The sequence below is a fragment of the Eleginops maclovinus genome, chromosome 5 (genome assembly GCF_036324505.1).
Source record: "Eleginops maclovinus isolate JMC-PN-2008 ecotype Puerto Natales chromosome 5, JC_Emac_rtc_rv5, whole genome shotgun sequence".
NCBI classification, from domain to species: Eukaryota; Metazoa; Chordata; class Actinopteri; order Perciformes; family Eleginopidae; genus Eleginops; species Eleginops maclovinus.
Window position 1 is genome coordinate 28,233,320 of NC_086353.1, and position 11,956 is coordinate 28,245,275.

General features: G+C 44.0%; 1 protein-coding gene across 1 annotated transcript; it reads left to right on the top strand.

Moving 5' to 3' along the window:
* The first annotated feature begins 3,010 nt into the window (after nt 1–3,010).
* On the top strand, nt 3,011–5,146 carry LOC134865062 (E3 SUMO-protein ligase ZBED1-like). The gene is made up of 4 exons (XM_063884455.1): nt 3,011–3,158; nt 3,303–3,810; nt 4,017–4,203; nt 4,351–5,146. Exons 1-4 carry the CDS (start codon nt 3,035–3,037, stop codon nt 4,822–4,824), a joined length of 1,293 nt encoding a protein of 430 aa, XP_063740525.1. The 5' UTR covers nt 3,011–3,034; the 3' UTR covers nt 4,825–5,146.
* The last annotated feature ends 6,810 nt before the right edge of the window (nt 5,147–11,956 follow it).

An 11,956-nucleotide genomic window follows, 5' to 3' on the forward strand; every position in this document is an offset into this window, starting at 1 on the left:
TGAATAAAAGCACGACTAGTGTGCAGGCAGCAACATTTTCAACAGTGCTGGGGGACTCATGGTCAAGGAGCAAGATGGCACCGAGGATGGCTGCCGTGTTTTGAGCTCCTCACCAACTCCACATCTTAGTGTTTTTATTGTTTTACTTTGTTGGTTGCTTTTAACTTTTAAACCGCCCAAGCGAGCCCTATCATCCAATATGATAGAGAACAACTGCCAGGACTGGACAATAAACTCAGGGAAGAGCAAGGGAGGAGGTGTGTGCTTCATGATTAACAACAAGTGGTGCTCAGATGTGGAAATCATTTCTTCGGACTGTTCTCCCAGCCTAGCGCACATCACGAACGGATGCCGGCCTTTTTATCTGCCGAGGGAGTTCACATCGGTTGTTCTAACAGCAGTGTATGTTCCGCCGCACACTGACAACAACACAGCGCTGGAGGAGCTGTATGGGATTATCGACAGGACAGAGAATTCTCGGCCAGAGGCCGCATTTATTGTGGCCGGAGATTTTAACAGAGCCAACATGAAGAAAGTCCTGCCGAAATACTATCAGCACGTCAGCTGCCCCACGCGCGGTGGAAATACACTGGACCATGTTTACACTCCTTTCCGGCATGGATATAAAGCCCTCCACACTGCCCTCTCTCACCTGGACCAGAGGAACACTTATGTGAGAATGCTGTTCATTGACTACAGTTCAGCATTCAACACCATTGTACCCTCCAAGCTCATCATTAAGCTCAGGGACCTCGGGCTCAACAGCGCCCTCTGTGACTGGATCATGAGATTCCTAACGGGCAGATCCCAGGCAGTGCTGATGGGGAACATCACATCCTCCACCTTGACCGTCAACACCGGAGCGCCTCAGGGTTGTGTGCTCAGCCCTCTCCTCTACTCCCTGTTCACGCACGACTGCGTGGCCACACACAGCTCCAACACCATCATCAAGTTTGCTGACGACACGACCGTCATCGGCCTGACCACAGACGGCGACGAGACGGCGTACAGAGAGGTCAGAGCCCTGACATCTTGGTGCCAGGACAACAACCTCCATCTCAACGTCAGCAAAACAAAGGAGCTGATTGTGGACTACAGGAAGAGGCAGAGAGAGGCACACACACCCATAACCGTCGACGGGACTCCTGTGGAGAGAGTCAGCAGCTTCAGGTTTCTCGGGGTGAACATCAGTGAGGACCTGACATGGACACATCACACCAGGGTCATATCCAAGACGGCTCGACAGCGGCTCTTCTTCCTCGGCAGGCTGCAGAGGTTCAACATGGACTCCAGGATACTCTGCAACTTCTATAGGTGCACCATCGAGAGTATCCTGACTGGCTGCATCACCGCCTGGTATGGCAGTTGCACCGCCCTCAACCGTAAGACTCTACAGAGGGTGGTGAAAACTGCTCAGCACATCACCAGGATGGAGCTGCCATCCATGGAGGACCTCTACACCCAGCGGTGTAGGAAGAAGGCCGGTAGGATATTAAAGGACCCCCATCACCCCAGCAACTATCTGTTCTGTCTGCTGCCGTCTGGCAGACGGTACCGCAGCATCCGGACCAAGACTACCAGACTCAGAGACAGTTTTATACCACAGGCTATAAGACTGCTGAACTCCTGAGCTGTGTGAATGTCTACTCATATCTGTTTATAGTACACACATACATATATATTTAAATATATATATTATACACATCTGCCATACATATCTGTTTATAGTACACATATCTATATATTATACACATCTGCCATATACATCTGCCATACATATCTGTTTATAGTACACATATTTATATATCATACATATCTGCCATATACATCTGCTATACATAATATGTGCATCTGTCCATACCTCCTCATTCCACAGAGTAAAGTATTTAAATACTCTCAATGTATTCCACATATGTATATATTTCACATCCTCAAATCTTTATTGTTGTTATTGTAAATATTCTTCTCTCTTTTTGCATTTTTATTTATCTTATTTGCACCATGTATGTTGAGTTGTTGGAGGAGCATCGGACATAAGATTTTCATTGCCAACATATACGCTGTATCTGCTGTGCATATGACAAATAAAACCTTGAAACTTTGGGAATAGTTTTATTATGATCTTTGACCATTCAAACATGGGTCTAGGCACATTATTTGTTAACTTATCTGCAATCTTGGCTGAGATATAGTGAAAAGTGAGAAAATTGTTTTTGGTAATGGTGGCAATACTTTGCATAAAAATGATATGTGGGACATCCAGGCAACATTTTAACTAGTGGTGGGCCGTTATCGGCGTTAACGTGCTGCGTTAACGTGAGACTCTTGTCGGCGATAAAAAAAAAATATCGCCGTTAATCTATTCTCAAAGTTGGGTTGGGAGCTGGGTCTATACTACGCAAGCTATGATGACTTTCACCTTGATAATTTAGCGCGGATGTATACCTAGCCGAATTGCACTGTAGGGGGCGAGATCGAGTCTTTGACCTGTGTTTCTTCTGTCTGTGGATCTGACCCCGGTCAAATCAGCCACATTAAACGTGACATGCTAACATGGATACAGCAGGTATGAAGCCGCCGGGTTTGCTTCAGGGGAAATTTATTTTTAAGAAGCTTCCCGATGGAAACCTCGACAAAAATAAGGTTGTTTGCACCTTGTGCAATGCGGAATTAGTTTACTGTAGGAGTTCATCCAGTCTCAAGTACCACCTAAATGCAAAGCATCCCTCAGCTAATGCGGAAGATGCCGGGCCAAGCACTGATGTAGCGCGGGGGAAGACTCGTCGTCAAACAACTATGTTTGAGTGCAACCGAGGCAAGCCCGTCAGCACAGCTCTATCAGCCAAGCTAACTAGTCTCATCGCTCAGTGGATTGCCACCAGCTGCAGGCCAATTAGCGTGGTTGAAGATGACGGGCTCGAGCTTGTTCTCCAGGCGGCCACAGGTGACCCATCTTAAACTACCTGCGAGGCGAAGTATCATGAGGAGAATACATGACCAGCACGCAGAAGAGAAAGCTACGAAAGTTGAGAAGATGGTAGAGGCGAGGTCTGTAGCACTGACTGGGGACCATTGGACGTCCGTTAACAACGACAACTACCTCGGCGTTACAGTACACCTCATCGATGCTAGCTGGGAACTTCACTCCTTCGCTTTAGGTATGCTACGTTATGTCATTTTAAATTACATAATTTCATTTCGTAGCCTATTAATTACCACCACGTTATGTTTGCTTCTTGATAATTGCTATATGTTTACTACTAGTAGTGAAATTATTCTAATTTACTTTGTCTGTCCGTTAGGTGTGATGAAAACAGAGGAGCGTCACTTTGCAGAAGCGTGTGCAAGGCAGTTCCTCGACGTCGCTAATCAGTGGGGGATAACTGACAAAATAAGCACTATTGGAACAGATAGTGCTCCTAATATGGTGGCAGCAGGGAGGATACTGCCATTCGAGCACTTGCCCTGTGTTGCGCATGTTGTACAGAGAGCTATTGTAATGTCACTTCGGGAAGGTGGTTTTGATGGTGCACTGGCCAAGTGCCGTAAAGTGGTCGGACATTTCAAACACAGTCCGGCCAACTCAGACGAGCTAAATGTGCAACAATCCTCCCTTGGACAAGTTAAGGAGTCACTCGTGCAAGATGTTCCAACGCGTTGGAATTCCACTCTCGAGATGATAAAGCGCGTGAGGCGCAACAGAGACGCACTGCACACAACGCTGTCTCTGCAGAAGCACAACCTGACCCTCCCAACAAATGCGGATTATGAGAAGTTGGCAAAGCTAGAGAAACTGCTGGAGCCATGCAGGTATGGTCTACAAAGATAGTGTGTTCATGAATTGGCATACAAGTTTTTAAATGTCACTTTGTATGTAAGAAACACCTGCCCTTAAGTTAAATGAATCTGTCACTAATAATTTTTTGCTCTGTGTGTGTGTGTCTGTGTGTCTGTCTGTGTGTCTGTGTGTCTGTCTGTCTGTCTGTCTGTCTGTCTGTCTGTCTGTCTGTCTATAGGTACATCACTGAGCTCCTTGGTGGAGATAAGTATGTATCCTGCTCTGTGGTTCTACCTGCCCTGTGCCACCTCCAGCACGCGATGAACATCTCAGATGATGATCCTGCCTATATTGTGCGATTCAAGGCTGCCTTCATTAAGGACCTCGACCAGCGGAGGGAGAAAATAAACCTGGAATGGCTTAAGGTATGTCAGAGTGACCAGAAGATAACTGCATTTTATGACCATAATAGACTGTAAAGCCAGATGAATAAGTCATGAAGAAATATGGAGGTTGGATTTGGAAAGTGACATTTTCATCAATCAATAATTATTATTTTTTATTCATCAAAGGTGGCGACTGCTCTAGATCCACGATTTAAGGACCTCAAGTGCTTGCCCAGAGCAGAGAGGGAGCCAGTGTGGGCAAAGCTAAGTGCGTTGATGAAGGGAGAAGAACCTGCTGTGCAGCCACTCAGGGAGGAGAACCCTGAGCCAACCAAGAAGAAAACAGCCCTGCTACTGATGGGATCCGACTCAGAATCAGATGAGGAGACACCAGAAGACAGTACAGTGGAGAGGTACAAGGTAGAGCCCAGTGCCAGTCTAGATCAGTGTCCACTGAAATGGTGGTCGGAGCACACTGCTGTCTATGGTAAAATGGCCCAAATTGCCCGTAAATACTTGGGGACCCCTGCCACAACTGTCCCATGCGAGAGACTTTTTTCTTTAGCAGGCCATATTGTGCAGAAGAGGAGAGCTTGTTTGTCACCAGAAAATGTGAACAAACTGGTCTGCCTGAGTGACTGGTGGAAGAAGGAGAAATAGAGCTTTGACTGACACAAAGCTACTGACTGTAAACAGTTCATTACAACCTGTTATATAGGCCTACTGTTCAACTAAAAATAAACAGTTAATAAACACAAGTACATCTCATTGTCATTGATTTATTTTCATCACCAATTATCATAGAACAGCTTTCTCAAGCAGTTTGTGATGCATTTTGGAAACTGGAGATGAGCCCCTGGTCTAATGCACCACCTGGCTTGAGAAACCCGTTCTCAAAGACTTACTTTTAGTCATTATTTGGGTAGCACACATATTCTGAATGCCTTCGGCAGAATTCAAATGAGCCATTTTAATCTAGATTAATCTAGATTAATTCCAAGATTAATCTAGATTAATCTAGATTAAAAAAATTAATCTATGCCCACCACTAATTTTAACATAGCTCATCATTTTCTACATAACTTTTCTATTTTGGAAACACTGATTATGAGTATATTTCTGTGTCATGCAAAATACACCCTTCTTGGTACAAGACTAAAATGCTGTTTTTGTGTCATGGCGGAACTAATTAGCATAATAGCATGCCACAGATACATGTGATCACTTTATGAATAGTTTTATCGTTTTCCTTGACCCTCAAAACATGGATCTGGATACCTTATTTGTTCAGTTATCTGCAATAATGTCTGAGATATAGTGAAAGGAGTAAAAAGAGTGAAACTCGATTTTTAGGTTAATAGGTGCACTAATTTGAAAAAATATATATATGTGGGACTAGGGACGGATTATGAGTCCGTGGGCCCCTGGGCCCAGACGACAAGACAAGGCCCAGGAGAGAGAATGATCGCTCACCTTCGCAGTTGGTTACAGGCAGTGTGAGGAATAACCGAAGCGCAACATACACTTTCGGAAACATAGACTCAAGGTCATAATCCAAAATGAGTCTGAGCAGTCCTTTTGGGCTTGTGTCATCCCGAGCCTTGATGAATGACCTCTTGGATTAATTCATCGCCTAAACATTCATCCATATCAGATGGGTAGGCAGATGCCAGAACACTGGCCTTCTGCATCACTGAGGCATCCGATTCAGTCTTTTCAAAGAAAAGCGCACTGAACAAGTCATACAAGTCCCTGTATGCCTCCAGATGGTGTCTGAGGCTCTGTGTGAGTGTGTCGATGGCAACATTGAAAGTCTCTATTTGAAATGTGCGTTTCCCCCCGAGCTCAATGCCCTCTTCTGCTGTTTCGTCAGCAAAGGCCTTGCGTCTCTTTCGAAGACAAATGTCATGCTTGTACACCTGGCTGACACCAAGCACACTCAAAGTGAGACATCGCCGCGCTGCAAAATAGCGCTAGTTGCATGGAATCGTGACAATATTGTGTCCCAAAACGTGGCCATGAAAGCAATCTCCAATGTCTCATGCTTCTGAACGTGTCTCCCTTTTTTCATCCATATCTGTGGCAAAAAGCTTTACCCTTTCGTGCAACTGCTGGTAATTTTGCCACAATGCCTTTATTGACTCCACTCGGCAGCTCCAGCGTGTGCTAGAGAGGGATTTCAAAGTAAGCTCTATGCAAGCGTTAGAATCTCCGAAAACTTTGCCCCAGCGATGCGTGGAGGCAGCGGCGAATTTGTACAGAGACTGCAAAAAATCAAAATAATTGCCAACCGCATCGCTAAAGCCCTCAATACTGTTCACTCCGACCATGGTTTAAAGAATGGGCTGCACATGGGACATAGTGAATCATTGGATTCTTTTTTTTTAGGTAGGCTTGCAATCCGTTATATTTTCCACTCATATTACTCTCATTATCATACGACTGTCCACGACAGTTTGCAAGATCTAGACCAAGTTGATGCACCATTGAGATAACGCAATCAGCTAAGCTATCTCCTCTGTGACTATTGATGGGCTCAAATCCAACAAAGTGCTCCACTATGCAGCCTGTTTCACTCACAAATCTAAAAATGAACGTAAGCTGGTCTACGTGGGATAAATCAGGTGTCGAGTCAACTATTACAGAGAAATAATTGGCATCACGTATTTCCTTCATAATAGTTTGCCTTGTTTTCTGTCCCATGAGTTCTATGAACTCGTCAAAGACTGTTTAGGATAAATAGGAGACGCTGCCACGGCCCTTCTGCCCAAACTTTCTGATGTGCTCTGCCAAGAACGAGTCAAACTGCGATAACAATTCTAAATGACTCAAGTAATTCCCATTGTGGGGTGAGCCTAGTAATTCATCTTGTCCCCTAAATGCAAGTCCTCTCTCCCCCAAGAACTTGATAACGGAGATAACTCTCCTGAGCACCTCTCTCCAATACTGCCTCTCCCCCTCTATCTGCTTCATCAGTCCGCTGTCAACGGTAGCTGCTGTTGTCCAACGATGCAGGGCAATCATACAGGCCAGATGTTCCGCACTTCTCCATGTTCGCTAATCCGCTCTGAATGTTTCCAGTCGGAATAACCAGCGACGAATGAACGTGATTTCGACGAAAACAATTTGCATGCAAAACAGTAAATATTTCCTGTGGACCGAGAATATGTGATCCACTCTCTATCGACGACTTGGCCATTTGGCAACATGCATTTGAGCTGGTCGTTTGTTAGAACACAAATCTTGCCACCTATTCCACTGTCTCTTGCAGAGGCAGGATAACTTGCACTCCTGTTTTGGAACACTTTCACCCCTCTGTCAATGAGAGCTGCTTTAGTCCTGTCACTTTGAGTGTCCCCCCAGCAAGCTGGATCAGTAACAGTCTCAAACCATGATGACACCCCTTGCTGCTCTCTCCCGTTAAGAGATGGTAACTGGCAATCTGCCTTTGGTCCCCCTCCAAATCTACTGTCATGTTCTCCTCCTCCTTCCCTGCTTCAGCTGGCATAACACTGCTGCTGTCGCTGCTACTGCTGCTACCTGGCTGTCTCTCCTCACCATGTCCTCCTGTTATTCCTCCATATGTGTCCTCATTGTCCTCATCCTCCCCCACTTCTGTTGACATAACATCACTGCTGCTGCTGCTAATGCTCACTGGCTGTCTGTCGTCTTCATCACATTTAGCTGTTGTCAGTCCATGTCTCTCCTCACCATGTTCATCTGTTGCTGTCTCTCCATATGTCTGCTCATTATCCTCCCCATTGTCCTCATTGTCCTCCTCCTCCCTCACTTCTGTTAGCATAACAACACTGCTGCTGCTGCTAATGCTAACCGGCTATCTGTCATCTTCATCACATCTAGCTGTTGTCCCCCTTGTAGAATTCTTTACATTTTTTAAAATTCTAGGAACTTGATTTAAATTCTAAGCTTCTCTCAAATCTTTCTGTTTTTTTAACTTGCGTTTAGCTGCTCCACTTAATACCCGCCGCTCCATCTTGCATTGACTTAATCGTTAGTATTGTAACCGTTCACCTGCCTGTCAAGTTTTCTAACTAGCGCCCTCTATTGACACATCCAGCTATAGCCTACTACCTATATTCAGTAAGCTAACAGACTAGCTGTCTCCTAGACCACAAGGCTTATATTTTCTTATTATATCTATTATATATCTAGGCTTATATATAATATTTACAACATAAAATGTTTTGGTTGTCAAATTAGGAATCTCACAGATTCTCCCAGCCGACCACTAGCTAAATTTGCTTTTTGTCAGGCAACACTTGGGTAATATAATAATCATAATAATAATAATAATAATAAATAAGAAGGAGACAGTAAGATCAGTGTTATTTGACTAATATCTGAGGTGAATAACAACCCGTGGTGGTAAATGATTGAGGGGCCCTACATCAGGGGCCCATACAGTACATCTGGCCTGTATGCTTGCCCTGCACCATCGGACAACAGCAGCTACCGTGGACAGCGGACTAATGAAGCAGATAGAGGGGGACATGTGACATTTAATACCACACGTTATTTGATTGAGAGGCCCATTTCAGATATCAGGGGTGAATAACATAACCTGTGGTTCAGGGGCCCTATTAAGACATATGACATATCATACCCCATGCTATTTGATTGAGAGGCCCCTTTCAGATACCAGGGATGACTAACATACCTGTGGTTTCAGGGCCCTATATGACATATCCTACCCTATGCTATCTGATTGAGGGGCCTTTTTCCGATATCAGGGATGAATAACACACACAACCTATGGTTCAGGGCCCGTGGCATATGATGGAAGGGGCCTATTAAGACATATTACATAATATAACCAGTGTTATATGGCTTTAGGGCCCCAACAAGATATTGGGATGTATAATGTTGTAGAAACAATATTGAAATGGTAGCGCGGAGGCTTGGGCCCCTGGGCCCGGGCCCGGTAGGCCCGTGCAGTAATCCATCCTTGTGTGGGACAGTTTGCCAACTTTTCAACATAGCTAATCGTTTCCTAAACAATTTCCAATCTAGAAAAGCTGATTATAAGTATATTTCAGGGGGATTTATGATACACCCTTCTACCCACCCATCTAAGCCTGTGTAGTACAACATGTTGTTGCTCTGGGGTTTGTTTGATTGAGCAATAAGTTTATTGAGTAAAAAGTAAACATTGCTTCAAATCAACAAAGATTTGTACACACATGCAGTAGTAAAATAACACACAGTACAGACAGTTTGACACTCAGGTTGCAAATAAAAACATACATGAACAAGATTCTCAGAGCTTTTCTATGGCTAAAGGTTGAGATGTGTGCTGGGCGGTTGCACGCAGGAATTATTCTCTGGAAACCATGAAGTGTGTAAAACACGGCAATAATTCAAGTGGGACAAAAGTGGTGACCAGACCAACATTTTGAAAGATGTTGATAGGGCAGTTGCTCTGTCATCAATTGCAGAACATTTCTCAATATTTACTTCCCCTTTTATTTCATTCTTTCTCACACAGTCATCAATAAGTCAATGCTGTAGATTACTTCTTTTTTTTTTTAAAGATACGTTCCATGGAGACAGCTGTTGGCAGACCATTTCCTTTCTCCTCCTTGGTGTACCACATGTGCTGACATCCACACAAAATCATGCTGAAGCTAGGTTTTGACTTGTTGTCTGATCCGGTACTGAGATGTTAAGCTCTTCTCCCGGTGTCTGTCTAGCTTACAACACAATTTACTGTGAATATACAATCATATACAATACTAATTATTACTTAAAACAAAACATACCTCAGTGTTTCATCTCATAACTTCTTTAATTTTGTATTACAACAGTGCCAGAGTAAACTTATATAGTTACAGTGGGGCAAAAAAGTATTTAGTCAGCCACCAATTGTGCAAGTTCTCCCATTTAAAAAGATGAGAGAGGCCTGTAATTTTTATCATAGGTACACTTCAACTATGAGAGACAGAATGGGGGAAACAATCCAGGAAATCACATTTTAGGATTTTTAATTAATTAATTGGTAAATTCCTCGGTAAAATAAGTATTTGGTCACCTACAAACAAGCAAGATTTCTGGCTCTCACAGACCTGTAACTTCTTCTTTAAGAGGCTCCTCTGTCCTCCACTCGTTACCTGTATTAATGGCACCTTTTTGAACTCGTTATCAGTATAAAAGACACCTGTCAAACAACCTCAAACAGTCATACTCCAAACTCCACTATGGCCAAGACCAAAGAGCTGTCAAAGGAGACCAGAGACAAAATTGTAGACCTGCACCAGGCTGGGAAAACTGAATCTGCAATAGGTAAGCAGCTTGGTGTGAAGAAATCAACTGTGGGAGCAATTATTAGAAAATGGAAGACATACAAGACCACTGATAATCTCCCTCGATCTGGGGCTCCACGCAAGATCTCACCCCGTGGGTTGAGATTGATCACAAGAACGGTGAGCAAAAATCCCAGAACCACACGGGGGGACCTAGTGAATGACCTGCAGAGAGCTGGTACCAAAGTAACAGAGGCTACCATCAGTAACACACTACGCCGCCAGGGACTTAAATCCTGCAGTTCCAGACGTGTCCCCCTGCTTAAGCCAGTACATGTCCAGGCCCGTCTGAAGTTTGCTAGAGGGCATTTGGATGATCCAGAAGAGGATTGGGAGAATGTCATATGGTCAGATGAAACCAAAATAGAACTTTTTGGTAAAAACTCAAGTCGTCGTGTTTGGAGGAGAAAGAATGCAGAGTTGCATCCAAAGAACACCATACCTACTGTGAAGCATGGGGGTGGAAACATCATGCTTTGGGGCTGTTTTTCTGCAAAGGGACCAGGACGACTGATCCGTGTAAAGGAAAGAATGAATGGGGCCATGCATTGTGAGATTTTGAGTGAAAACCTCCTTCCATCAGCAAGGGCACTGAAGATGAAGCGTGGCTGGGTCGTTCAGCATGACGATCCCAAACACACCGCCAGGGCAACGAAGGAGTGGCTTCGTAAGAAGCATTTCAAGGTCCTGGAGTGGCCTAGCCAGTCTCCAGATCTCAACCCCATAGAAAATCTTTGGAGGGAGTTGAAAGTCCGTGTTGCCCAGCGACAGCCCCAAAACATCACTGCTTTAGAGGAGATCTGCATGGAGGAATGGGCCAAAATACCAGCAACAGTGTGTGAAAACCTTGTGAAGACTTACAGAACACGTTTGACCTCTGTCATTGCCAACAAAGGGTATATAACAAAGTATTGAGATGAACTTTTGTTATTGACCAAATACTTAATTTTCCACAATAATTTGAAAATAAATTCTTTAAAAATCAGACAATGTGATTTTCTGGATTTTTTTTTCTCATTCTGTCTCTCATAGTTGATGATATGATAAAAATTACAGGCCTCTCTCATCTTTTTAAATGGGAGAACTTGCACAATTGGTGGCCGACTAAATACTTTTTTGCCCCACTGTATATGTCATTAAGAAACCCAGAGAAAGTACAAAAGGACATGAAATACATTTGATACATTCATGAATTGCAATCAAAAATGTGACAACCTTTTATAAGTCCTTAAAAGGTTTACAAATGATATCTGTGTAATATTGTGCTATTGGACTCTGGAGCTCTGAGGGCTGAGGAACTATGAGGTCCAGCCCTGCAGCCCTGCTGCTTCAGTGCCTTGCTAATTGGAATGTGATATTTAGGCGACCAGTCTGGGCATTGACAGAGTAACTAAAGGTGTTCCTGTTCACATTGTTTTAACAGGCCACTTCTTCCTGTATAACCCCATAGTTTTTCACAAACTCACACACAA